This window comes from Barbus barbus (assembly GCF_936440315.1).
Source record: "Barbus barbus genome assembly, chromosome: 31".
Classification (NCBI taxonomy): Eukaryota; Metazoa; Chordata; class Actinopteri; order Cypriniformes; family Cyprinidae; genus Barbus; species Barbus barbus.
The window spans coordinates 8,065,464-8,090,177 of record NC_136759.1 but is presented as its reverse complement, the minus strand read 5'-3'; the positions used below and the strand labels follow the sequence as shown (position 1 = coordinate 8,090,177).

The following is a 24,714-nucleotide window of genomic DNA, read 5'->3' as shown; positions in this document are numbered from 1 at the left end:
CCGGTTGCGTCCATGTTTTCCTCTAGAGGGCGCTGCATATTTAAATGAAGGCGAGAACACGCACGTCTTGTGGGCGGGGCTCGATTGTGGTCACGTGATCCTAGATGGCGCCTGTGATTGGTTACTCGCTTTCCCGTTCCAGAGTTTTCGCTCCAGTGCTAGTAGGTTTATACAATTATTAGCCGTTACACAAAAATATCAAGTTTTTTTCTCACTTATACATACGAAAACCGAGCAAAACTATCTATGAGTTTTTATTGATTATATTTCCATATAGATATACACCGCACAACAAGACTTATGGACAGTTTTAGCATTGAGCCCTTTGGTATGTCTTCCGCTGAGTACTTATTATTAGTGCTCGCCCCCTGTTGGTCGTAATGGAAGTGAGAACAGAGTGGGAGGGCAGGCCGTTAAACCGCTCGTTAAAGAAAGTGCCAGCGCCTCAGGACCCTCCTCTCTTCACTACGGCGCTTTTCGCCCGTTGTTCGCGAAGGAACGTGAGGCCCTTCTGAAGAGCTCCTTCCCGTTTCCCGGTGATACGTTTTAAAGGAAGCTCCTGTCTAATATTTCCCCAGGAACACATATTGGATTTTTATCCTTTTTTTTTTAACTGACCGACGCTATATTAACTGCTCCGGCCATGGCAGCCAGCGCGAAGCGAAAGCAGGAGGAAAAACACCTGAAAATGCTGCGGGAAATGACTAGTTTGGCCCCCAACCGAAAGTGCTTCGACTGCGATCAACGCGGCCCGACCTACGCCAACATGACCCTGGGCTCGTTCGTCTGCACGTCCTGCTCAGGCATCCTGTGAGCCACCCTCCTGTCTGTCTCTGTCTGAGCCTCTTTATGGCTGTGTCTCAAACCCTAGTGAGCTGCCTAGCTAGACGTCGCATTATCTAACGCCCGTGATGCCATAAACATGTCTAGTTAGGCGGCTTTATAGGTTTTGAAACCGATTGTTTCAACCCAGCTGTTGATCCATTAACATAAATGTTATTGTTAGGGTGTTTAAAATGTAAATAAGGGTGGGAAAATGGGTTGTTGTCTTATTTACCAGTAAATTGTATTTAGGGTGGGTGGTTGGGCTGATGCAGTAACATCATGTGTGTCTTGCTCTCTCTCAATCCACTCACTCCAGCAAACTTGAGTAGCTACCTGTAGGCATATCACTGGTCTTTTCATACTCATCTCCTGCATTGTCTTATCTAGCAGTAAAGACCGACCCTTGTGGGTCAGATAAACCTCTATACAGCGTGTGGATAGAGACACATGGTGACATGTGGCAAAGGGTGTGCACCCCTGCAGTCTTGTCCTGATAGCGGAGGGTTTGACAATCCCTAAATGAAGCTGAATTGATGCTTCACTTTTATGGTGTGGATCAGAGGAGTGCTAAGGGATCTGTGGAAAAAGTTTAGAGAAAATCCGTGTTAAAATGAAATAAATAAATTATTTAAATAATGCATCTTAAAGCACAGTACTAAATTGAGTTGTTAGGGAGACATTCTGATAAATAGTTTTTTTATGTATCTGTAAATATTTTAAAATATATTAATTTATTCATTATTTATTGAGTTTTTCATTTTATTTTTACATCTAACTAAATACTTCGAAATAAACACATTTTAAAATAAATTGATTTAAATAAATAAAAGTACAGTAATAGTAAAAAAAAAAAAAAAGAAATGTAACCCCCCCCCCCGCCCCCCGAAATTCATATTTATATACATTTTCATAGTATAAATTTGGTCTTTTTTTCCCAATGAAAATAAAAAGCTGGCTTTTAAATTGGATGGAGGGCCTTCATGATCGTATTTGGGGGTCTGTGGCATTTGAAAGATTTAAAACATCTAGTGTAGATAACACATATGGTCATCCTGATCTGTGGTTGCTTTGTTCAGTTTTCAGCATGCTTTTTGATATCAGATGTAGTTTAGAATTTTACACGGAAGTCCATTTCCATGTAATTTATCCTTCCTTGTTAGTTGATAAGCATCGGCACAGGAATGAATGCTGGAACATGTCATTGGTAGAATCTCCATTGAAAGATGCATTTAAAAGTGCCGTTGTGTTAGAGAGATAGATAGATTATTTATCAATTTACCTGTTATGATGAAGAGTTGTGTGTCCTGTATCAGCATTTCAGCCTTGTTGTGTAACAGGCTTCTGCAGGAGATTTTGGATTAGAGTTGGAAATGCTCCTAAAATAATGCCTTTTTAATTCAAATCGCTCGAGTCATCCTGCAAGTATGTGTTGCAGAGTGTCTTGGATTTAAGTAAATAAGCAAACCTCATTCCTTCATTGCCTCTATGAAGCTGACAGCCATGCTTCCCTAAATTAATAGGACTTACCTTTTTTGCACATGGGTCAGTCTGTCTTGGTTGGTCAGTGGAGTTATTCTGAGTGACTACCACAATTTATTGCTATTGCAAAACCACCAGTTCTTTATGCTAATTAAAATTTTTATGATGTTAATTTAGTTGCTTTCTGATTTGTTTGTAGAGAACACTGGGACAGTACTACTGTTGCAGATGGTGGGCTCAATGTCACGTTTGAATGAATGTGTGCATTCCTGCTCTGTAATTCAATCCTAGTTTTATGCTTGGTTTGCAATAAAATGAAAACTCACCCACTTTTCCCCTTTTTTGCACATTCACATTGATATCAGAATTTGAAATGGACTATCTGAATGGAAAAGGCCATTTTAAACATTTTTCATTCATACTCCTAATATGCACACATTCATTAGCTGAAAGTCTTGATGAAGAATCTAAATTGGATGTGTTAGTTTTTCATATCAGTGTTTCTGATAATGAATTGTCTCTCAGAGTCTGAACTAGTCACGTCTGAAACATGAATAGGTCTCATGGGTTTGCTTAAAAATGGGTTCAAGACATTTCTGCAAGCTTCCTTTCAAATCTCTGCGTTTTTAGAGGAATCTTGCAATTGTGTTGAGTCCAAACAGTTACATATGAGCTACTCTTTAAAAGTCAGCAAGATGTTTGAGAATGATCTCTCTTTGTATCCCATGAGAGTACTGAAACCATCTGCCTTCCCTGTAAGCACTTCAGAGAGAAATGCGAACAAACAGTCTGGTATGAGTAAAGCTATTGATAAATGATCTTACTTTAGTGCGGTCCAGATAGGGCTGTGCAATTAATCAAATTCGATTATCATGCGCATCTCATCAGTAAAGACCTCATTTCAGGCATTGAACCAAAAACCCAATTGACTTCGGGGTAATGGAATCGGAAGTGCAAAAATGCCTGTTTCTGGCTATTAGGGTTCAATCCTGCAGTGTTCTATTATTTCTATGTATTTGTAAGTATCCTAATTTTCTATAGTTGTCCCTCCATTGCTGATGTTTCAGTGAACGATGACCGTCCTTGTAAACTCGTTCAGGGGAGATAATTGGGTTCTTTTCTAAGCACCAGCTTCTAAAATGACTTCAGTATCACCAGAGAGACGTCTGCTCGCTGCACTCGTATGCACCAGATGTCAGACAGCCAAAGAATGGGAGTCTCCTTACAACCAGTCTGCAAATATTTGACTTTTTTGTAGGGGTGTGCGATATGACGATTTTTGATCGTGGACGATAAAAATGTCTCCACGATCTGCTTTTTAAGAAATATCGTAGTATCGCGCTACCGCGCACATTGTCAATTACAGTTCTGGCGCCGCCGTCTCTATGTACTGTACAACACGACATACAGCAGTAGAGTTACTCAGACAGGACACTGCACTTATTCGCGATCGCAAAAGTACATTATTTGCATACAAGCCTTGCTGGTTAAATGTTTAATTCGCGCGCTTATCTGACGTGCGCTTGTTCTGAGCGCATACACCTGAAGCACGCGCACTAAAACGCCTGTCTAACAGCGCCTGATTACTCAACTAACTTATCTTTTGCGCTAATACTGTCAAAACACACAAGGTTTGCATACAGACTCAGTTGGTTATCTCTAAAATGAAAGTAAATAGTTAAGAGAGAAACTGATGCGTGCCTGTATATTAGATGCGTGCAGCTCTTAAAGGGACAGGACACTAAACATGCTGTCGACTGTCATTAAAGGGATAGTTCACCCTAAAATGTAATTTCTGTCATTATTTACTCAGTGGAAAACCAAACAGTTGCTGGTCCACATTGACTTTGATAGTAGGAAATAAAAATCCTATGGAAGTCACTGAGGACCAGCAACTGTTTGGTTTTCCACCTTCTTCAAAATAGCATTTATAAATGTTCAGTACAAGAAAGAAACTCATTCCGGTTTAAAACAACTTTTGAGTAAATGATGATATAAAAATACAACATTATGACAGAATTGACAGACAGATGACAGAATATTAATTTGTGGGGGAACTATTCATTTAACGTTAACAAAACAACAAACGCAAAGAGAAAAATCACTCACTATTCTTGACTGAAAATCTTTAATACAGTTGCTTTAGGAATCAGTCTATCTAGTGTTTTATTTTTATATTTGTTCATTCAATTTCATTGAATGCTCTGCTAAATACACCTATTGTACCTGGAAATAAAGCACCGTTTGTTTTATTTGTATATCATGTGTATTTGTAATGTGTATCTTTGTTCTTATTTTTTAATAAGAAAAATAAAATAATGACAAAGATTTTTTATCTTCGCCCACTTTGGCCTAAATATCTGCCATGCATCTTTGTCTTTCTAGTTTGGCTGTAATGCTCAGACAACTTGTAAAACCAAAATAGTAAAACTAACAAAGAATCGTGATAAAAATCGTGAATCGTGATATTTCTACAAAAAATCGTGATATGATATTTTTCCCATATCGCCCACCCCTACTTTTTTGTACTATTTAATACTATCTTTGCACTTCTGTGTTTAGCCGTTTTTCAACCTTATTCCACCTTATGTTTTGCTAAAACGACATAGTAGTCAAAAGCATAATGTATGCACTTTTCTCTGTGGGTTATGGAAAAGTGAATGATTAACGTGCTAAGCTATTAATGTATGAGCTATTAGGTGTTGGATTTTAATTAGGGTATTTGCATGGGGAGATGATCCTCTGGCTTTTCTGGATTCACAAGTGTGCCAGTGATTCCCAGTTTTAATCCAGAAGAACTCAATGTAGATTTTTCCATGCTGCTTTTACAGTGTTTTTCAGGTCTTTTCAGCTATGGGCTGAAATGAGTTTAAATGAATTAGATTGAATTTGGTCAGAAATTAGGGATATGCTATATTTTGGTGTCACATTGCTGATAAAAAAAAATGTATCCATTGATATTGGATTTTAATTGTGCATGCTAATACATATTTTTATTTATGCATATTAAATTTTTTCATATTCAGGTAACCATCATAGCGCTTAATTTAGTTAATCTTACGCTTATAATGTAATAACACAGTTAAATATAATCTTTAGCAAATCTCATAATAAATGCAAATCTGATTTTATACATTTTTTATACTTTTAAGTGATTAGTTTTAGTATTTTATTTAGGTAAAATCTATATATATTTTTTATATTAGCCATTTATCTGTTATCGGCCATAATAACATGAGAATTATTTTTGGCTAATTTTAATTTTGGACATTATTTTATTCTATATCCTAACCCTAAAGTATTACATTTCTATCTAATTTATCCCATATTGTATATTCTACATCCTCTGCCTCAGCACTTTCTTTAATGACTAATATCCTGTAGTGATTTTGCTGCATTTCCTCTCACCTGATCTGAACTATAATCGCACACACTCATCTATGAATTTATAATCGCACTGATCATTCTCTGGCTTGTACATATGACCATCATTGATATGTATGTTTCTTGAAGAGGAAGTGTATGTCAAGTATTTGCAGCATCAGCAGCATGTGGTCTGCACGTGCACAGGAAGTGAAAATAGTAGGACAGGAAGTACACATTGTCCTCTCACTTAAGAGCTGTGTCAGTGTTTGTGTGAAAGGCCATTGCTACACTCACACTTTTCACATTCACTTCATTTGATGGATAAAATCACAGTAGGACAGAAGTTTATGCTATGATTGTTTATTGTGAAAAATTTGTTCCATCAGTGCTAAAGTTTAGTTGTTTATATAAGGAAAATTAAACAAATTCCTTTCTCGGTGTCCAAAATAGACCTAATTTACCTTAATTCACGCTATACTGTATGTTATCAGTATAATATTGGCCATTTGATCACATTGCTTATAAGATATCATTAGGAGAAGCCCTATCATTTGACCACTGATCTCAACTGTGATTCCCCTCCATGTGAGCAGGAGCACAGATCTTTGGCCTGAGAAAGAAGAGCATTACCTGAGTAGAAATTGGGTACCCACAAACACTTCCCTGTTAGTTTTTTAGGGGTCAGTTATTAGGTAAACACATTCCAGCACAGGGTGGGTCCATTTGTGTGTCTCTCTCTCTCTCTCTCTCTCTCTCTCTCTCTCTCTCTCTCTCTCGCTCTCCTTCTCCTCCTCCTCCTCCTCCTCCTCACTCACTTTTACTGTCTTGCTTTATATTTCTTTCTCCTTTCTCACACTCTATTGTTTACCCACATACTCATTTCTTTTTCTCTCTTTCTTTCCTGTTGTCTCTATCTAGTTCACTTTGTTTGTTTGTTTCCATAGTCTCTGATATATCAGACACCGCAGGACAGGTCTTGTCTTGATTTTGATCATCACCTCGTGTCACACGCTACTGTTTAGGCATGTGACATTTCCTTTTGGGTGGTTTGCCAATGTAGAAATCATCCATTTAAAAAAAAAAAAGCTTTTCATCTTTGCTTCATAAAATGTTGTAATTTTTTATATTAAGCAGTAACTGTTTATAAACACGATTTTGTGGAAATAGTGATATATCTTATTATTCAGATGCTTTTTTGATGTGTGTGTTTTGTGGGTTTGTTGATGACTTGCATTGATGTGTTCAGAGGAAGTTTGAGCATTTTTTGCTTGCAGTGATTTCTTAAGAGGAACTAGAGTATTAAGTAAACTCTGACACACCCACGCTCTTACAGACCTCACAAAACTGTGTATTTCTATTGGTATTTCTCTCTCTGTTTGCCATACATTATTACTATGTGGAGACTGGCAACTCGCCCAGTTTCTGACCCATTTTCCCCAAGCCCATCATCCACCTGCTCAGAGCATCATATCACACACACACACACACACACACACACACAAAACTCCAATACAACCAGCAATCGCACAAGCACACCTCACACTCGTGGCTTTTCTCATTAATGAAACCAGATGTGGCATCTGCAGGCTCACCCAGTGTGTGAAGTCGATGCCAGAATATCTCACCACCAGCTAAAATGGCTTTCTCACACGCTACTCCTAAAGGTTAAGCTTTGGCCTTAGGCACTGTTAGCTAACTTTCCATCTCAAATATTCAAACCAAGCATCGGTGCTCTTTTGAACACTGCTCTGAGCGGCAACACTTTAGTCAAATAAAAACCCTCTGAACAAATGCAAGTAACCCAGTACACGTGGGATCAGGCCTGGCTTACTCTTCATGTTTGTGTAGTATGTGTGTCAGGGTCATTCATTTGGTAACGCCGCTCGAGATAGGTGTAAATCCATCTAGCTGTGTCCTGAATCCTGATCTAAATAATGTTCCGTTGTCCTGGTGACTCGGATTAAGTCTCTTTTTTTTTTTTTTTTTTTGTAATTTCTCAATGACTTATCAGGATGTGATTCATAAATGTCATTAGACAGCTGTCTCTTCAAGTCCCGCCCCTAAGATGTTAGCATTATTATGCTCTTATCTTATTAAGCACAGTCTCTGATGCTTCTTGTCCATGTAATGGGCGAAGTGTGTCGTCCTTTTGCCCTATGAAGTGAGGAGCTCCCTTTTTTTAGAATGCAGGCCAGACAGCAAGAGACCGTTTGCTCACTTTCAGGTCGATTCCATTTCAGTACAGCCAAATTGGGGATGATTTTAACATTGCCATGAATATGTTATTTAAGGCATACAAATTGTTTGCATTCTATGTGTACTGGCCAATTTTAGCTTGTGACCAACAAAGTATCAATCACTAGAATTCTGAAGAACTTTACAGATACTTTGGTTAAAAGGATAGTTCACCCAAAAAAAGAAAATTCTGCTATTTAATCGCCATAATGTCATTCAGAACCAATTTGCCTTTTTTTGTTCTGTTGAAAGCAAAAGGGGCTTAGTTTGCCTTTGTTTTGAGAGCTACAAGATCAGTTGTTCTCAATCAGGAGGCCAGGACCCACTAGGGGACCTCAGCACACTTTCAAGTGGGCTACAAGAAGGCTTGTTTCCTAAAGTAGGTTTAAAATATGCCAGAATGGCTAAAAGATGTAAGATGTAAACTGAAATCTTATTTCCATTAACAACCACTGTTTTTATTTAATAACCATGGTTATCATTGTGACACGGCCACAAAACAGAGAAACTGTGTTCATTTCAGATATTCTAATGATTTCAAACATTGCTAATAATACAGTGATAATTGTGTGTTTATTTTTGTTATGGTAATGTTATTTATATTTTTATACTGTTTTGAGTTGGAATATGAGGGACTGATAAGTTTAAATAGTTACATCATAAACCTGGACATACTGTATAAGGAATTTTAAGTGTAATTTGTAGACTTGGGAAAGTCATGGAAAATTAATCAAATCTGAAGTGATTTATTTTTTGTATTACATAGAATAACATTTAAATGTATTTAATGTATATGTTAATATACATTTTCTGTAGCACCAAAATATTGCTATTTGTGAGTAAAACATAATAAAAAAATTAAAAAAACTGAATCACAAATTCATTGATAAATTCATTGGTAACAATAAAACTGTAAACCATGAAGAACATTCATTTATTGGAATTATGGAATTTAATTATTTTGATAATGTATAATTATTTTATAGAATTAATTTAATGTATTACCTTTTCTGAAAATTAAAATGAGCCTCTTTGGTAGCAGAAATATGATGAGGCCTTCAAATGTTGTTTTTGACAAAGCAGGGCCTTAAAAGGATAGTTCACCCAAAAATGAATTTTTGATGTTTATCTGCTTACCCCAAGGGAATCCAAGATGTAGGTGACTTTGTTTCTTCAGTAGAACACAAACAAAGATTTTTAACTCAAATCGTTGCAGTCTGTCAGTCATATAATGGCAGTCAATGGGACTCACGGATTTGAGAGAGAAAAAAACATACAGAGACAAAACCAAATTAAACCCTGCGGCTCGTGGCGATACATTGAGGTCTAAAGACACGAAACGATCGGTCTGTGCAAGAAACTGAACAGTATTTATATCATTTTTTACCACTGATCCGCCAAACGGTCCAACTGTCCTGAGCACGTTCACACAACAGCCGGCACGTGACGAGTCTTCTTCCTCTTGCTTTACGGCGGATCCCAGACTTATAAGTGCATTACCGCCACCTCTCTCTCAAATGGACCATTGACACTCTATCTACAGTCTCAATTAGGAATGTCAATGGTCCATTTGAGAGAGAGGTGGATGCCCATCTATCTTGGACATCTATCTAGGATGCCCTTGGGGTAAGCAGATAAACGTCAAATTTTCATTTTTGGGTGAACTATCCCTTTAAAGTCAAAAAGGTTGAGAAACAATGTACAAAATAAATAAATGCATAAAATTTCAGTCTGTTTCTCACACAAAGGCAGTGTATAATATCAGAAAATTTGTATGGATTACATTTATGAAGTTGTTGTCCTTTTTGAGCTTGACCACATCCGTCCCCATTCACTTCTTTTGGATGAAAAAGAGCTCCTGGGACATTCTGCTAAACTTCTCCCTTTGTGTTACACAGATGAAAGTCATACTGGTTTGACACAACATGAGGCTGACCATTTTTAGTTTTGGATGAACAACTTTCGTACATATGCACAAATTTTACCATTGTGTTTGTGAGCAAGGCACTTCAGGATATTTCAAGGGACTTCCTCTGCAGTAATATGCATTGTAAGTCACCTTTAATATAAGCAGCTGCCAAATGAATTAATCCAAATACATAGTCATAGCACATTTTAATAATTATCAAGCATTATATTATGAGGCTGCTAAAGCATTATTTCTGGTACTATTGGTTTCAGGCAGTTTTTGGGACTTGAGTTAGAAGTTCGGCTTGAGCAAGTTTAGCCGAACGGTTCTTGGGGGCCACGTTACAGAATCCCAACCCTGTGCCAATGGCCCGCAGCAGGTCGTGTGAATAATTTAGCACCTGGTCTAATCTTACCAAGGCCTTGCTGTTCATGCCCTTCAGAATTTATCACTGAATGCCTCATGTCTCCATAGATACCATAGAATGTAGAGGAAGTAACAGGTGATGTCTCTAGAGGTGGAAAATTGTTTTGGGGGAATTTACCAGTGCACTTGCATTCCCACATGCAAACAGGCAGCGGATGTTAGTGCAGAAATGGCGTGTTGATATGTGTGTATGCGCCTTTTAGGGGTTTCGAGGGGGTATGTTTGTGTGAATGGTGTTTTGAACATCTGTTGCGGCTCAGGTATCAGATGAACTGTCACCCGTTTCAGCACAGAAGGACAGTGGAGTAGCGTAAAATGTCTTTTCCATACTTGCATATGTGCTAAATACACCCTCCCATCGCACTGGCATAGAAACAGGTGCATGGGAGTGTTTCTTAAAGGAATAGTTCAGCCAAAAATTATTTTTGTGTTCCACAAAAGAGACGAAGAGATGAATTTTTAGTATTGGGTATTAAATTGTTCCTTTAACTACCTAAATGAACTTTGTTAGTTATTAGCTGCATTATCAGATGAAAGAAAAAGGAAGAGCTCAGGGGATGGAAATAAAACGGATGTGTAAGAGAAACGTGTCCTGCAGTACACAGACTCTGATCCCTAGAGAGTAAATCTGAGCACGCTAACTGGGTAAATACAGGAAGGAAACAGGCTTTCTAATGGGCAGCCCTTACACATGTTTACATTGCTCTTGGGCATTCAGAGATCAAGTGTTCAAAGATCATGAGGCTCTGGAATAAACACACATGCACAGACTCATTCAAGGACGCATTGAATCATCAGATGCTCTTCCAGTTGTCTTGAGTTTCTCATCTAGTTCTTCCTGGGAGGTTCTTATGTTTTGTAATTCCATTTTAGTGAAGTTATTGGACAATTATAGTACTGTTCAGAAAGAGATTTTTTTTTTTTTGGAAGAAATTAATACTTTTTAATTCTAAGACAATGTAAAGATATTTATAAAGTGACTAAATATTTCCGTTTCAAATCAATTGTTCTTTTGAACTTCATATTCATCATAGAATCTCAAAAAACTCATGATTCCCACAAACAATTGTCAGTTACTATGAATTAATATTAACAACATTTAATAAGAAGAAATGTTTATTGAGCACCAAATCAACATATTAGAATGATTTCTGCAAAATCAGCTTTGTCATCGTAGGAAAAAAATATTTTAAAATGTATTAAAATAGAAAATACTTTTTAAGATGTAATATTTCTTATTGCTGTATGTTCATCAAATAAGTGCAGCCTTTGGGAGTATAAGAGACTTATTTAAAAAAAAAAAAAAAAAAAGTCTCACTTTGATGTCTCGCTGACATCAAAATTTCATATTTTCTCTCTTTTATAAACTCTCCTTCTAAATTGTTGCATTCCTTTCAGTGAGGCAATTTATGTAAGAACAGTTTTATGATGTTTACACAGATTCATGATTAAGTCCTTGTGTGTGTAATTGCCGCTTTAAATATTTTATCATTCTTGTTCTGGTAAAAAAATGATAGGAAAGCCTATTGCCTCATAAAATGGTTTAATTATGACCCATATTCCACCATGATTCTTTAATTGACATGCCTTTTAACTCAGAGAGTCTGGTTATGAAGAAAATCCAGTTTCCTACAGTTAATTACGACTTCCTGTTGCTGTTTATGTGCTCTCATCTCTTAAATGCAATCGCTCCATCATTATTTGTAGGCAGCATTAGCTCAGCTCTCTCTTTACACTATCACTCTCTTCCGCCCCCTCACACACACATACGCTAGCGTTCTCTCTGCACACAGACTTGGCGAGGTGCCAAGCAGTCTGACTTTGTCCTTGTCCTAGATCTGTGTGTAATAAGCAGGTTTGTAATGAAGAGTTAGTACAACGACAGCGAGCAGAAAATCTAATTTACACTGCAATTTACAACACTTTATTTAATTAACATGTTATCATCTCATATCTCTTTTTCTCTTCCCTTTAGACGAGGCCTGAATCCCCCCCACAGAGTGAAGTCTATCTCCATGACGACTTTCACGCAACAGGAAATAGAATTTCTACAGAAGCATGGAAATGAGGTAATAGATGATGGCATAGTCGAAAGAGCAGTGGTGTTTTTATTGACATGGCAAATGTGTCGTCATCTGCGTGGACTGTCTGTGCTGATATCTGGATACCAATGAGTTGATGATTTACGGGGTAACACTCGTGTGCCTATGATAAGATAACAGGAATTTCTGGGATTGGAACAGCCAATAACAGCTATAAAATTGTTATTTGTCTTAAAAAAGGTAGTTCTAGACTTTTTTTTTTTTTTTTGTTATTTTATTTAAAACTTGAATATTTGTATTTTTTATTATTGTTGTTTTATTTATTTTTGGCATTTTTTTGAAGGCAGGTGTGATTTCTACTAAAGTCTAGGTTTCAAAGAGCTTCTTCTAGGCGACCACTGATGAAACCACTTTTCATCTCCCCCTTCCCTTTCTCTGTCTCTGCTTAACTCAACATTCCTGGGATTTTTCCCAGGTCTCGTGAGACCTGATTTATGAGGATGAACTGGAAATGATGTTGCGTGCCGAGAAGACTCTTATTTGAGCGCTCTGTGTCTCATTACGCACATGCTGTAATCTCCTGTTTAAACCATGATGAACTTCAGAATGGTGTGTGTGAACATTTTGTTTTATGACGTTGTTTTATGTGGGTCCAATTCAAACTGGCTTGAACGCACAGCAAGTTTGGTGTATTAAAATCTCACAGCATCTGTCAGTCTGAACTTCTGATTTGGTTTCCAATGATGAGGGCATGTCACGCAAACTGTTGATGTTGGCAGATCTTCAGTAATTTGTCTATCTTACTAAGTAGCAGAAGAGTTTGCAGCAAAACATTGCAGAGTTTGGTTACACGAATGATCTTTATGAACGGTGCAATATACACTACTATGAAAAGTTTGAGATTGGTAAGATTTTTTAAAATGTTTTTAGCAAGAATCTTATGCTCACATTAATTTATTCCTGTGATGGCGAAGCTGAATTTTTATCAGTTATTATTCCAGTCTTTAGTGTTACATGAGCATTCAGAAATCATTGTAATATGCTGATTTTCCGCTCAAAAAAACTTTCCTTAATATTATCAATGTTGAAAAAATTTATAAATTTACTGTTGAACAATTCGATTATTTCCATCCTTGATGAATAAAAGTTGTTTTCTTAAAAAAAAAAAAAAATACTGACCCCAAACATTTTAACAGTAGTGTGTATAAAGTGCATTTACCATCGTTTTAAAAGTTAATAATCATGTGTTTGGTTATTTTTTTATATATGCACAGTTACGTGACTCTTTGTATTTTTCATTTTTTTTCCTGCTGTTCAGAAAAGACAGAGTTTTAGGTTGAAACCCACCATTTGTGACAAAAATACGGCTTAAAACCTATCTAACACTCAAAGTTGTTTGAAACCAATAAGACACAGTTGTACAGAATATTAATCCTGTCAATGTATTGCTTGTCAGACAAAGAAAAATGTATGTAATTAAGAGTTTATCTGTATTTTATTCAGTAATTTGATGATTGTGAATCCTCATGTGACAAAATGTATTGTTTCAATATGCCTTGCTATTTTTGATAATATTCGGTGGTCATATAGTTGGTATGCCATTCTGAACTGTTTAAGGCAGATGCACTGATTTCTGGGTCATTTTTCGCTTTTATTTCATGAATAAGCCCAACTTGACCTCTCTTGGACCAGCAAGACCAGTTCACACAAACACAGTGTTAATATGTTAATGTTTGAGGCTCATAGAGCCCTTCCTTGAGTGTCTGTACAGCTCCTCATCTGAGTCAAGTGATTGTGTGTCTTCACTCTGCCGTTGCTATTCATAATTAATAAGCTGCCACCACTGTCTCCAAACGGTGTGTGTGTGTGTGTGTGTGTTTGTTTACACACAAATGTGTATCTGCATTGTTTATATCTAAATGGAGGCAATGTCTTAACTGCTGTGAGAGGTTTCACTCCTAACAAATGTTTTCTCAAATGTCAACTTGAGATGTTGTTTCCTTTTTAAAAATGTGTATGTGTGAATGCATTCAAAGTGAGACTTTCTTTAGTATGAATGCCTGCTTTGTTTTTTTCACACACACGAGGCAGTGAGAAAGAGATACTGTCTGTCTTAAGGATCTTTCTGTTTTTCTGACTTCTATCTCTAATAAAATGAGGATTAAAGTGACTGAGTTGCTGTTAATCATATTTCTTGTTTTCTAACATATGAATGTCTGTTTCGCATGTTTATGGTATATTTGAATGGCTGATCTCTCTCCTCCTCTCTCTTCGTGTGTGTTCTTTCTTGCAGGTATGTAAACGGATATGGCTCGGCCTTTATGATGACAGAAACTTGGCCGTCCCAGACTTCAGAGAACCTCAGGAAGTCAAAGAGTTTCTTCAGGACAAATACGAAAAGAAGCGATGGTGAGAGACAACATGGGCTGAAATGTTCTTTATTATATTTGATATGTAACAGAGGAATCGTGTACATTCAGTCATCGTTATCACACAATAAACCACTATGCAAAGTGAGCTGTACTTTGTCCCAATTATTACAAAACAAATAAATAAATGGGCATGAGTTGTGAAAATAAAACATTAATATAAACTGAAATGCACATGTAAGTGGTTCTCTGCACTTTATTTTGCATTTGTGGTGTCATGGATTAATTACAGTGCCCTCCATAAGTATTGGCAAAATTGCTCTGTTGGCTGTGGAGTCAAGACATTTGAAAATATGATTAAAAGATAAATATGAGACAAAACTACAGAATGTCACATTTTATTATTAGCCGTTTCAACACATACATGTTTTACCAAATAAAAAGAACAGCACTTTTAGAGTTCATCCCACTCATTGATGTGCGCATAAGTATTGGGACAGTTGAACATAAGGCAGATATAAAAGATTAAAAGCAATTATTTAGTTGCAGATCCCTTGCGCACAATCACAGCAGTGAGTCTGGGACCCACTCCACAGCCAACAGCAATTTTATCTTTCCAATACTTTTGGAGGGCACTGTATATCCTGGTATTTCCTGAAACTTTCTCAGTGTTCATTATGCACCTCTAAGATAATATTTGTGTAGGCAAAACATTTTCTCAGTATGATAATGAGAAAATAAACACGTTGTGTATGTGTTCTCTTCTCATTTAAATGTCTTTTTCTCAATCTTTTCTCTCAGGTATGTTCCTCCAGAGCAGGCTAAGATGGTGTCGTCGGTTCACGCATCTATCTCTGGTTCATCTGCTAGCAGCACCAGTAGCACTCCAGAGGTCCGGCCTCTCAAAACATTACTGGGGGAATCAGTACCCAGTTTGCACCTCAACAAAAACACACCCAGCCAGGTAACAAAACTAAAAAGTACTGTAAAGAATGCATTACATTGATTACATTTCAATTTCAAATAAATGTTTGTATTCACAAAGAATCCTGGGAAAAAAATGCACCATGGTTTCCATAAAAATATTAAATGGCACAACCATTTTCAACGTTGATAATAGTACGAAATTTTTCTTGAGCAGGAAATCAACATATTAGATTGATTTCTGAAGGATCGTGTGACACTGAAGACTGGAGTAATGATGCTTAATTTGGTTTTGCATCACAGGAATAAATTACATTTTGAAATGTATTACAGTAGAAAATAGTTATTTTAAATTGTAATATTAGATCAAATATTTTAGATGAAATAAATGCAGCCTTGGTGAGTATAAGAAACTTACGCCAAACTATCCTAACTATATACAAACTACTTTCCTCATACATATTTCTGGTTTAATTTTTTTTTGGCTTGCTCTCTCAGTCTCCGGTTGTGCCACGCACTCATCTGACCCAGCAGCAGCAGCATCAGGACAGGAAGTTCGATCTGCTCAGCGATCTAGGTGGCGACATATTTGCGGCTCCGCACTCGCAGTCCACAGGAAATGCAAACTTTGCCAACTTTGCACATTTCAATAGTCATTCGGGTAAGAACACACTCGCGCTACACTAACAAACTAAACCATCCATTAAAAAAGGTTCAGAACAACAACTAGTGTGATGTGGACGCTTTCCCTTCATGCTGCTCTAGACATATTGACAGCCACTGCCACAAAACCCCTCATGAAATATAAAACCACTAATGCTTACTGGTTTCTCTAGAGGATAATGGTTGTGTGTTTTTATCGGTTAATGCCTGTAAACGGGTACAAAGGTAAACACACACACCATTTGGAAATCATTATGGACAAACCTGACTTGTCTGTTCAAATGTGCATGGCTGGATTCGGAGCTAGTACATTCTAGGTAGAGCTTTATGTTCATGTCATCTTTTGTGTCTGTGTGTAGTTTTATTTGTGGGTTTTTAGTGGGTATATATATATAATTCTCTTCATATCAGTGTGTGTTATATCATGTCTTTTTATGCAACCAGCGTTTAAGTCAGAACCATCACTGTTGAGATTTGCTAAATGTACAAGATAAAATTTTAGATGAAATGTGAGAATGAATTTTCAAAATGAAGTTTCGCATTATCCTGACTGGAAAGAAATCAAATTGACCTAAATGCTGGACACATTCATCCCATAGTTTCATTCTTGTTTCACTGTCATTCCTCATTCCATTTTCTGTTTGTGTTTGTTTGTTTATGGTGGACCCCAGCAGCACAGAATGCAAATTCTCATGCAGACTTTGCGAATTTTGATGCGTTCAATAGTTCTGCTGCTCAAACCACAGCGGCATTTCCATCAGCTCCACAAGCCCCATTTCAACCCGCACAACCAGGTACAAAACACAAACGAACATCCATTTACCTCAAACCTCCAGTTAGAAATGGGTCCCTGTCCAAGTTGTGATGTTAGAAATGTCACATAATAGTTGTTCTGTTTATGTCTTTTTTCATTGCTGTTTATTTGTATTCTCACTTCTTAAACATTCTTCTTTTTTCAGTGGTACTTTGGTTAAACTTTACATTCTCTCTAATAAAAAAAAAAAAGAAATAAGTCACTTGATGTTTCCAGTGGTGGGTGCAGAAACATCAGGGCCCGTATTTATCAAGCTTCTCAAAGTTGCCATTTTGGTCTTAAGTGCTAAGAAATCATGAAATTTACTCCTCCTTTCAAACTTAAGTATAAAAGCAAGTTATCAAATTTCTTAAAGCTAAGAATCACTCTTACTCTCACAGTTATTTAAGACAGCTTGAGAGGTCTCTCAAGTGGTAAGGAGTTGCCAGCAGGGGCTTGTGATGGCGCTGAGGAGACAGAGACATGCGCAAATCTCTCAGGAGAGGAATAATGTTCTTGAAATGTTTGGTGACGAGCACTTAATCAAACGGTTACATTTCCTCAGTTATTCAAAACGAGCAAAGGACATTTACATTACCAAAGTACATCATAACTGACTCCAGTCTAGCGCGAGTATTATGCGATCTACACTGTATGATGAATAAATCACTTACCCTTATTTACACTGCACGTGTCTGCCGTGCATTACAGCTCCTCGGCCACTGGAGCTGATCAGCCACGCCGTGGCAAGTTTCTGAAGCGGCTCTCCCACTGCATCACAAAAGAAAGGCACTTAGTCTATTTTTGATTGATAATAATAATCGTCTCGCTGTCATCAAAGGCATCAGCAAAAGGCGATATATTTGACTATCGTCGATATACTATACTATCGTCTTGGCACCCTAAATTGAGTTATGATGATGCTTTGTTTCCTTGCCATAATGTATTCTCTTTAACCATTCAATGTGAATTTATCTGAGAATATTCGTAATTAAGGAAATCTATTCAGTGATTGGTCCATGCGTATGTCGTCATTCAAAATCCCGTTTGTGGCACAGCAAAGTGTCGTGAATCATCTCTAAGACCGACACTCAAGCGAAGTGTAGTCGTAAATCTTAAATTACGACTGAGATGATTGATAACTAACTTTTAAGCGCAGCTTTGAGCCAAGAATTTTTTTTTCACTTAAGTCAATTCTTAGCAGTGTTCTTGAGAGTAATTCTTAGAGGCTTAATAAATACGGGCCCTGGTTGGTTTTATTCTGTCATTTCAGTTCCTCACTATATCACTTATTTTTCTTCTGTTTTTACTTAAAGGGGTCATATGACGTTGCTAAAAATAACATTATTTTGTGTATTTGGTGTAATGCAATGTTTATGCGGTTTAAGGTTCAAAAAACACATTATTTTCCACATACTGTACATTATTGTTGCTCCTCTATGCTCAGCCTTTCTGAAACACGTCGATTTTTACAAAGCTCATTGTTATGAGAAGCGAGACGTGCTCTGATTGGCCAGCTATCCATTGCGTTGTGATTGGCCGAATACCTCAAGCATGAGACGGAAATGTTACGCCGCTCACCATATTGTGATGCCGTGTCCCGGCACGACAACACAAAAACAATAAAACCCATTACAAACAAGGCATTTGTTGCATCCAGTGGGATATAATTACTGATTATAATGACTTATACCATCTTTTTATGAGTTGCGTTGCATTGCGTCACGTAAACATTACCGTGTCTGTTTTTGTGATCGGAGAAACGACAAACAACAAGCGCTACTCTACACTGCTCAAAACTCGTACTTACAGGCTGTGAGTCAGAAGCGCCAGACTGTCCTTGCAAAGTTGGAATTGCCCCACTTTATAGAAACAGCCTTTGTGCATAGCTAGCAGGCTACTCCCAGGTTCAGGAAATAGTCCTCCATAAAATGCGCTGCACACAGTAATATTTGGGTTGAACTGTTCTGGAACAGTGTTGTAAATACAACTTAACCACTGATTTCTAGTTGTGTCCTCTTTTGGAAGCCCAAACAAAGTACTTTCGCTTTCACAGCGAAACACAGCGTCTCCAGGATATGGCGCCGGCGACAGCAACAATACTACAGCGAGAATAATAGTTCCGCCTTCTTTCATTGCATATACATTTGGGCGGTGTTTTGCAAATCTTCTCACACCGTGACCTAGACATGTGGGGGCGTGTTTGAATGAGCCGTTTTAGGAGGGAGTGGTCAAGTCTTAACTTTTATAAAGAATATCTCTTTGGTTTTGAGACTTTAGTCTTTGCAACTTCAGGGATCTTATCTATGCATGAACAGCCTGTAACACTCCAAAGAGAAAGGAAAACTTGAACTCACATTATATGACCCCTTTAATTGTTTAAATGTGCAACTCTAAGCCAATTTGATCAAAAGTGACAGTTAAAGCATTTATAATATTCCAAAGATTTCCATTTCAAATAAATACTGTTCTTTTGCACTTTACATTAATCAAAGATTCCTTAAAGAAAATCAGTTTTCACAAAAACATTAAGCATCTGTTTTTGCATATTAGAACCTTTTCTAAAGGATCATGTGATACTGAAGACTGGAGTAATGATGCTGATGATTCAGCTTTGTATCACAGAAATAAATTACATATTGTAATATATTTCACTATTGCTGTCTTTACAGTATTTTTGATCAAATATATGCAGCGTTGGCAAGCACACGAGTCTTCTTTCAAAAACAAAATCTTACTGATGACAAACTTATTTTTTCTTCTTTCTTTATAGTTCTCTAATTTCTATTACTTTGACATTTTTTCTTTTCTGCTTTTCTTAACGTTCCTGCGCTGTCATTCACTCATTTCCTGTGCGTACCTCAGTATACAACAGTCTCCCATTTAGTCGCAGTGTGGGCGAGTTTACCTCAGTGATGCCTCCACTGGCCATGCACAGTAAGTCACAGCTTGTGTGCCTGTCTGTGTCTCTCGTACACATGCTAACCCCCCAATTAATGTGATGCTGTTTTCCTACTTGTGACACTTTCATGCAGTGGTGTAAAATCCGATTTTCCTTATATAGCTCCTCAAGAATTCTCCTGGGATGTCTCTGATTTGAAGGACACTCTTAGTCAATGTTCCATCTAAGCTACACGCTCCTGATGTTGTTCCTGCACAGAGGGAAAAAGCGTTTTGGGTCACATTGAGCTGTACTGTGAATATAACACAACATTCTTGAGATTAAGGGAAAAGCTCTCTCGACAAAAAGTTTAAAAAAAATTGTTACATTTGTAATACTATGATAAATGCATTTTATAATAGTATGTATAATTCTATAATATATTTGTATTTGGACATATGCATTTTATGTATTTGTTATAGATTTATACATTTAAAAATAGTAAAAAATATATAATTATAACAAATTCACACATATATTATTACACAATTAAAATACTATTATATATATAAATAATAAAATAATAGGGTTTTCCATGTTGTTATAATTTATCCTTAATTTGTTAAAACAAAATTTGGTAAATAGCATTAGGTTCTCCACAACAACAAAATTTAGAGGGAGCATTGCTGTTCAATATTCTCTCCCTCTGTCACATATTTACTCATCCTTTCTTTCCTTTCCACAGGTAGCTCATCAGGACTAGCTAATGCTAACTTTGCGAACTTCGATGACTTCCCCAAATCGTGCAGTGCTAATTTCACCTCATTTAGCTCCACCCAGAGTAACTCTGTGGGAGAGGTGCATAAAGTGGAAGCAGTCAGCGTCTCTGCAGACCGATACGCAGCCCTTGCCGACCTCAACATGTTTGGCACCAAACCTGAGCAAGGTACATCTAGGAATGAAAGAACAATCAACTAATTTTTCTGTCCATTTTTCAGTCAAATGCTATGTAAAGCTACGAAGCACAAGAAATCTTTTCAAAATCTTAATTATTAATACAATAAAAACCGGGGTACATGTGCACAAAAAATGGCTATAAATAACCACTTTCTGTCTCTCTCCACAGATACGAGTTCAGCCCCTCCATCAGCAGGTGTGGGTCCTCCACCTCCACAGGCAGCTCTGTTGGGCGGTGATCGCTACGCTGCTCTAGCTGAATTAGACAATGTCTTTAGCTCCTCAGCACCAAGCGTGAGCGGCTACAACACTGCCACCACCGCACAAGGGTGAGACTATAAAGAGACGTGGCCCTTTCCATCTCGATGTCTTTTTCTCTGGTGTGTTAAGCTCTCTTTCCACTCTCGCATTCAGGTCTATGTTTGGATCCTCTACAGCTGCTCCTCCAGTTCAAGCACAACAGGGTTTACCCAGCATGCCTCAGGGTTTTGGAGGTAAGAATCTTTAAGATCTATTTGAGATATCTGTTCAGTGCATCTCTTACATCTCTCATGTGTTTTTTTAACAGGGCCTTCGACAAATCCATTCGTCGCTCCTGGGGCTGCGCAGGCCGCTCCCACTAACCCATTTCAGACCAATGGAAGAGCAGCAGTACCGGGAGTGGGTGTGGTCACTGCAGGTATGGGCGGAGCTTAGGTCTACCTGCTAAATCTTAGATTTTAAATGAGTCGATCATTCTCATCTTTGCAGAGAATCTTCTCAGAATTCCCAGCAGGCTTTGTCCTCGGTTTTAAAAGAGTTTAAGCAGCTATTGTTTTGTGTCTCATTATTTATTTAACACACCAGAGGGCTTTGTGAAGAGTTTTAAGTGGGTCAGATACCCCCGGTATCCATGCTAGGAGCTAACAGCTTGAGATCGCTTTTACACAAGCAAGATACAAAGGCATCACAGAAGAGCTGCAGAGATTTGTGGGTCTCTACATCCCTGCGGTGGATAAATGTTGTTTGTGTTCGTGTTCCAGAGAGAGAAAGAAAAAGTCAGGAAGGGAAGGCATCTTTGGTTAAATGTGAATGAGAAGCAGATTTTTTTTGTCCCCTGAAATTTATATATAGGCCAAAAGTGAGCGAAAAGCTGCTACTGACAGTTTTGTCTGGTTGTGTTCTTGACATGCTGATCAGACATGTTAGGACCCCTGCTGGGTCAGGCTTACCCTGCGGCCCACTTCGGTATGTCCGTCTCTCTCTTTCTCTCATTTTCTCCCTATTCTCTCTTTCTTTTCTGGGGCTTGGCCTTGACTGTAGACTAGTTGGCTTGTATAAACTACACTGACCGCTATTCTGTGGTCATCCTGACATTTTGACCCCATTAAAGAAAGGTGTGCTTGTGTTGTCTTTAATCTGAGGTGGATTAACCTCAGATAAAGTATCAATATCCCATGTTCACAGTTCTCAGTGGTCTCCAGCTGTCATTGAAAATGAAAATTGACCAAGTGCATATTATGTTCAGTAGCCACTTAAATTGTTTATTTCATGAGATACAAAACATCAACCCAAGCTGCATCTGCAAATAAATGAAGTGCAAGAGCCACTTGTTTTGATGTTTTGTTATGTAATGCTATCTTTCAAAAGTTTTGGGGTATGATTTGTATGTTTTGGAAGAAGTCTATTATGCTAGTGTTTCATCAGAATTACAATAAAGCAGAGCTGTTGTAACATATTACAAAATAAATGTACAGTTTGTATTGTTCTAATATATTTTAAAATGTAATTTATTCATGTGATGGCAAAGCTCCAGTCTTCAGTGTCACACGATCCTTCAGAAATCATTCTGATATGTGATTTGGTTCTTATTATTCATGCAGAAAACAGTTCTGCTGCTTAAGTCACATTAGATCTTTTTTCCAAAACAAATCTGACCCCAAACATTTGAGCAGGTCTATATGTACAGGTGTGTGTGTGTGTGTGTGTGTATTAATAGACTTGCTGATGTTGATTGAATAACGTTAGTATTGGAAACTGTTGGTTCTTTGTTCTGTATTGTCTTTCCTCCTTTTTTGCTGTGGAGCGTTTGTCATGTTTTGTCATCTGCTTTGCAGACTCATTGCCACAGATTTCTGTACTCAGGATAAAAATAGCACTTCCTTAAGTCAACAAGGCTTACTGTGATTGATTTGTCAGCACATGTTACTTGAGGTTTGTCTTCCAAATTTAAAAATGAATTGCTTTGACTCTTAAATAACTACTTTTCTCAGTGGAGTGTTGGATTCCTGAAAAGTTAAATTTCAAATCCACTAATAAAGAATACTAAGTTATTAAGTCAGGTAGTTCAGCTGTTTAAAGATTGTTTCAAGGGAAGTTGAAGTGCAAACATTGTCAGTGCATCTCACAGATTGGCCAAGAACGGCACGTGTATGTATGTCAAACTAAGATGTTAATGCAGAGCTCTTTGTGTCCCACAGCCTCTTTCGGTCCACCGTCCATGAGCATGCCGACTGGGTTTGGAAACGCTGCTGCGTACAACCTTCCCACCAGCTTCAGTGGAAACTTCCAGCAAGCGTTTCCTGGACAGCCGTTCACCCAGCAGCACGCGTATCCCCAACAACCCAATGGTAGGAGCTGACAAAGACTTGCTGCAGTGATTTTAATGCCGTTATATTAACGGTTTGAAATTAATTCAAATGTCATGCAGCTTAGAATGTTTTAGCTGTACTTCAGCGAAGCAGACTGTTTTAAATGGTCACGTTTCTGTTTTTGTATTCACATCTTTGTCTCTCTTTCATTAGGAGGTTTTGCTGCGTTTGGTCAGGGTAAAGTCACTCCGTTTGGACAGAACATGACGGCACCTGGAGTAACCAACAATCCCTTCCTGGTGTGTTAAATGACTGCAATATATATTTTTATTTGATTCATTTAAATATTATAATTACGTATTTTGAAAGGCTACATTTTATTCCAAAGGTTTATTTAAAATTCTTACTTGCCAAACTAAAATGACTGTGAAGCATATTTTATCGGATTGTACTATTTTAATGTAAATAGACAACAGTTTTAGTAAGAGGTGTGTTTAACTGATTTATTTAAAAATGTATCACCTGAATGTATTTTAGAATTTTTGTCTAGTGTAGAACTGAAATGTCTTTTATAACTTTTTTTGATAATTGTATACCTTTATTCAGAGATCACCATGAAAATAGCCTTGATGCTGGCATGGCGTTAAAAAGTGAATAAATTATTTGAAATTCTTATTTATTTACGTTGAAATTAATCATTTATATAATTACGCAAGTCTTCATTTTATTCCAAATGTTACTTTTAGTCTCTTTATTTGTTAAGTCTCTTATTTATAAAATGTTATTTCGATGCTAAATCTTTATGGTTTTGGTTTCTTCTGATCACATTTATCTTTTTTCTTTTCTCTTGCAGGCAGGGGCACCAGCAGCACAGTTTACTGCAGGAGGCTCATCCACAAACCCCTTCTTATAACACGCCTTTGTCCTCCGCTCCTCCGGTGGGCGGCCTGCGACTCGTTCGCACCTCTTGCACTGTTTTGTTTCTCAAGTAGCTTAAAAAAAAAAACCATAAATTTCTTAAATAATTTTTTATTGAATTTTAAGAGCAAAAACAGTAAAGGAATATACATATATGTATATATATGTATATAAACATATATACATGATCCTGTCTATGGCGCATACATAATGACAGAAAACAAAACATGTTGCAGTGTTGTTTGGAGAAAGGGAGCTTTTTTTTTTTACCATGCTCCTTTTGTCATTCCTGTGAACTGGCCTGACCTGGAAATCATCTGCACGATGTGGTGGATTACTAAATTATTGCAAACCTCC

At 37.4% G+C, this 24,714-nt stretch overlaps 1 protein-coding gene across 2 annotated transcripts; it reads left to right on the top strand.

The window, feature by feature from the left end:
* Positions 1-77: 77 nt before the first annotated feature.
* agfg1a (ArfGAP with FG repeats 1a) lies at positions 78-24,494 on the top strand. 2 transcript variants are annotated; one of them, XM_079387298.1, is made up of 13 exons: positions 78-810; positions 12,216-12,309; positions 14,576-14,691; positions 15,453-15,615; positions 16,074-16,236; positions 16,913-17,032; positions 20,658-20,858; positions 21,039-21,198; positions 21,284-21,363; positions 21,438-21,548; positions 23,329-23,478; positions 23,653-23,738; positions 24,293-24,494. In XM_079387298.1, the coding sequence occupies exons 1-13, from the start codon at positions 644-646 to the stop codon at positions 24,350-24,352; spliced, it is 1,671 nt and encodes a 556-aa protein (XP_079243424.1). In that variant the 5' UTR covers positions 78-643; the 3' UTR covers positions 24,353-24,494. The 2 variants fall into 2 exon arrangements, with proteins under 2 accessions (XP_079243424.1, XP_079243423.1); XM_079387297.1 differs by having other exon boundaries at positions 16,910-17,032.
* The last annotated feature ends 220 nt before the right edge of the window (positions 24,495-24,714 follow it).

Coding starts and splice junctions, on each gene's coding strand:
- agfg1a (XM_079387297.1), top strand. CDS start 644: ATGGCAGCCAGCGCGAAGCGAAAGCAGGAGGAAAAACACCTGAAAATG. Junction 14,692..15,452: donor AAATACGAAAAGAAGCGATG/GTGAGAGACAAC, acceptor CTTTTCTCTCAG/GTATGTTCCTCCAGAGCAGG. Junction 15,616..16,073: donor ACAAAAACACACCCAGCCAG/GTAACAAAACTA, acceptor TTGCTCTCTCAG/TCTCCGGTTGTGCCACGCAC.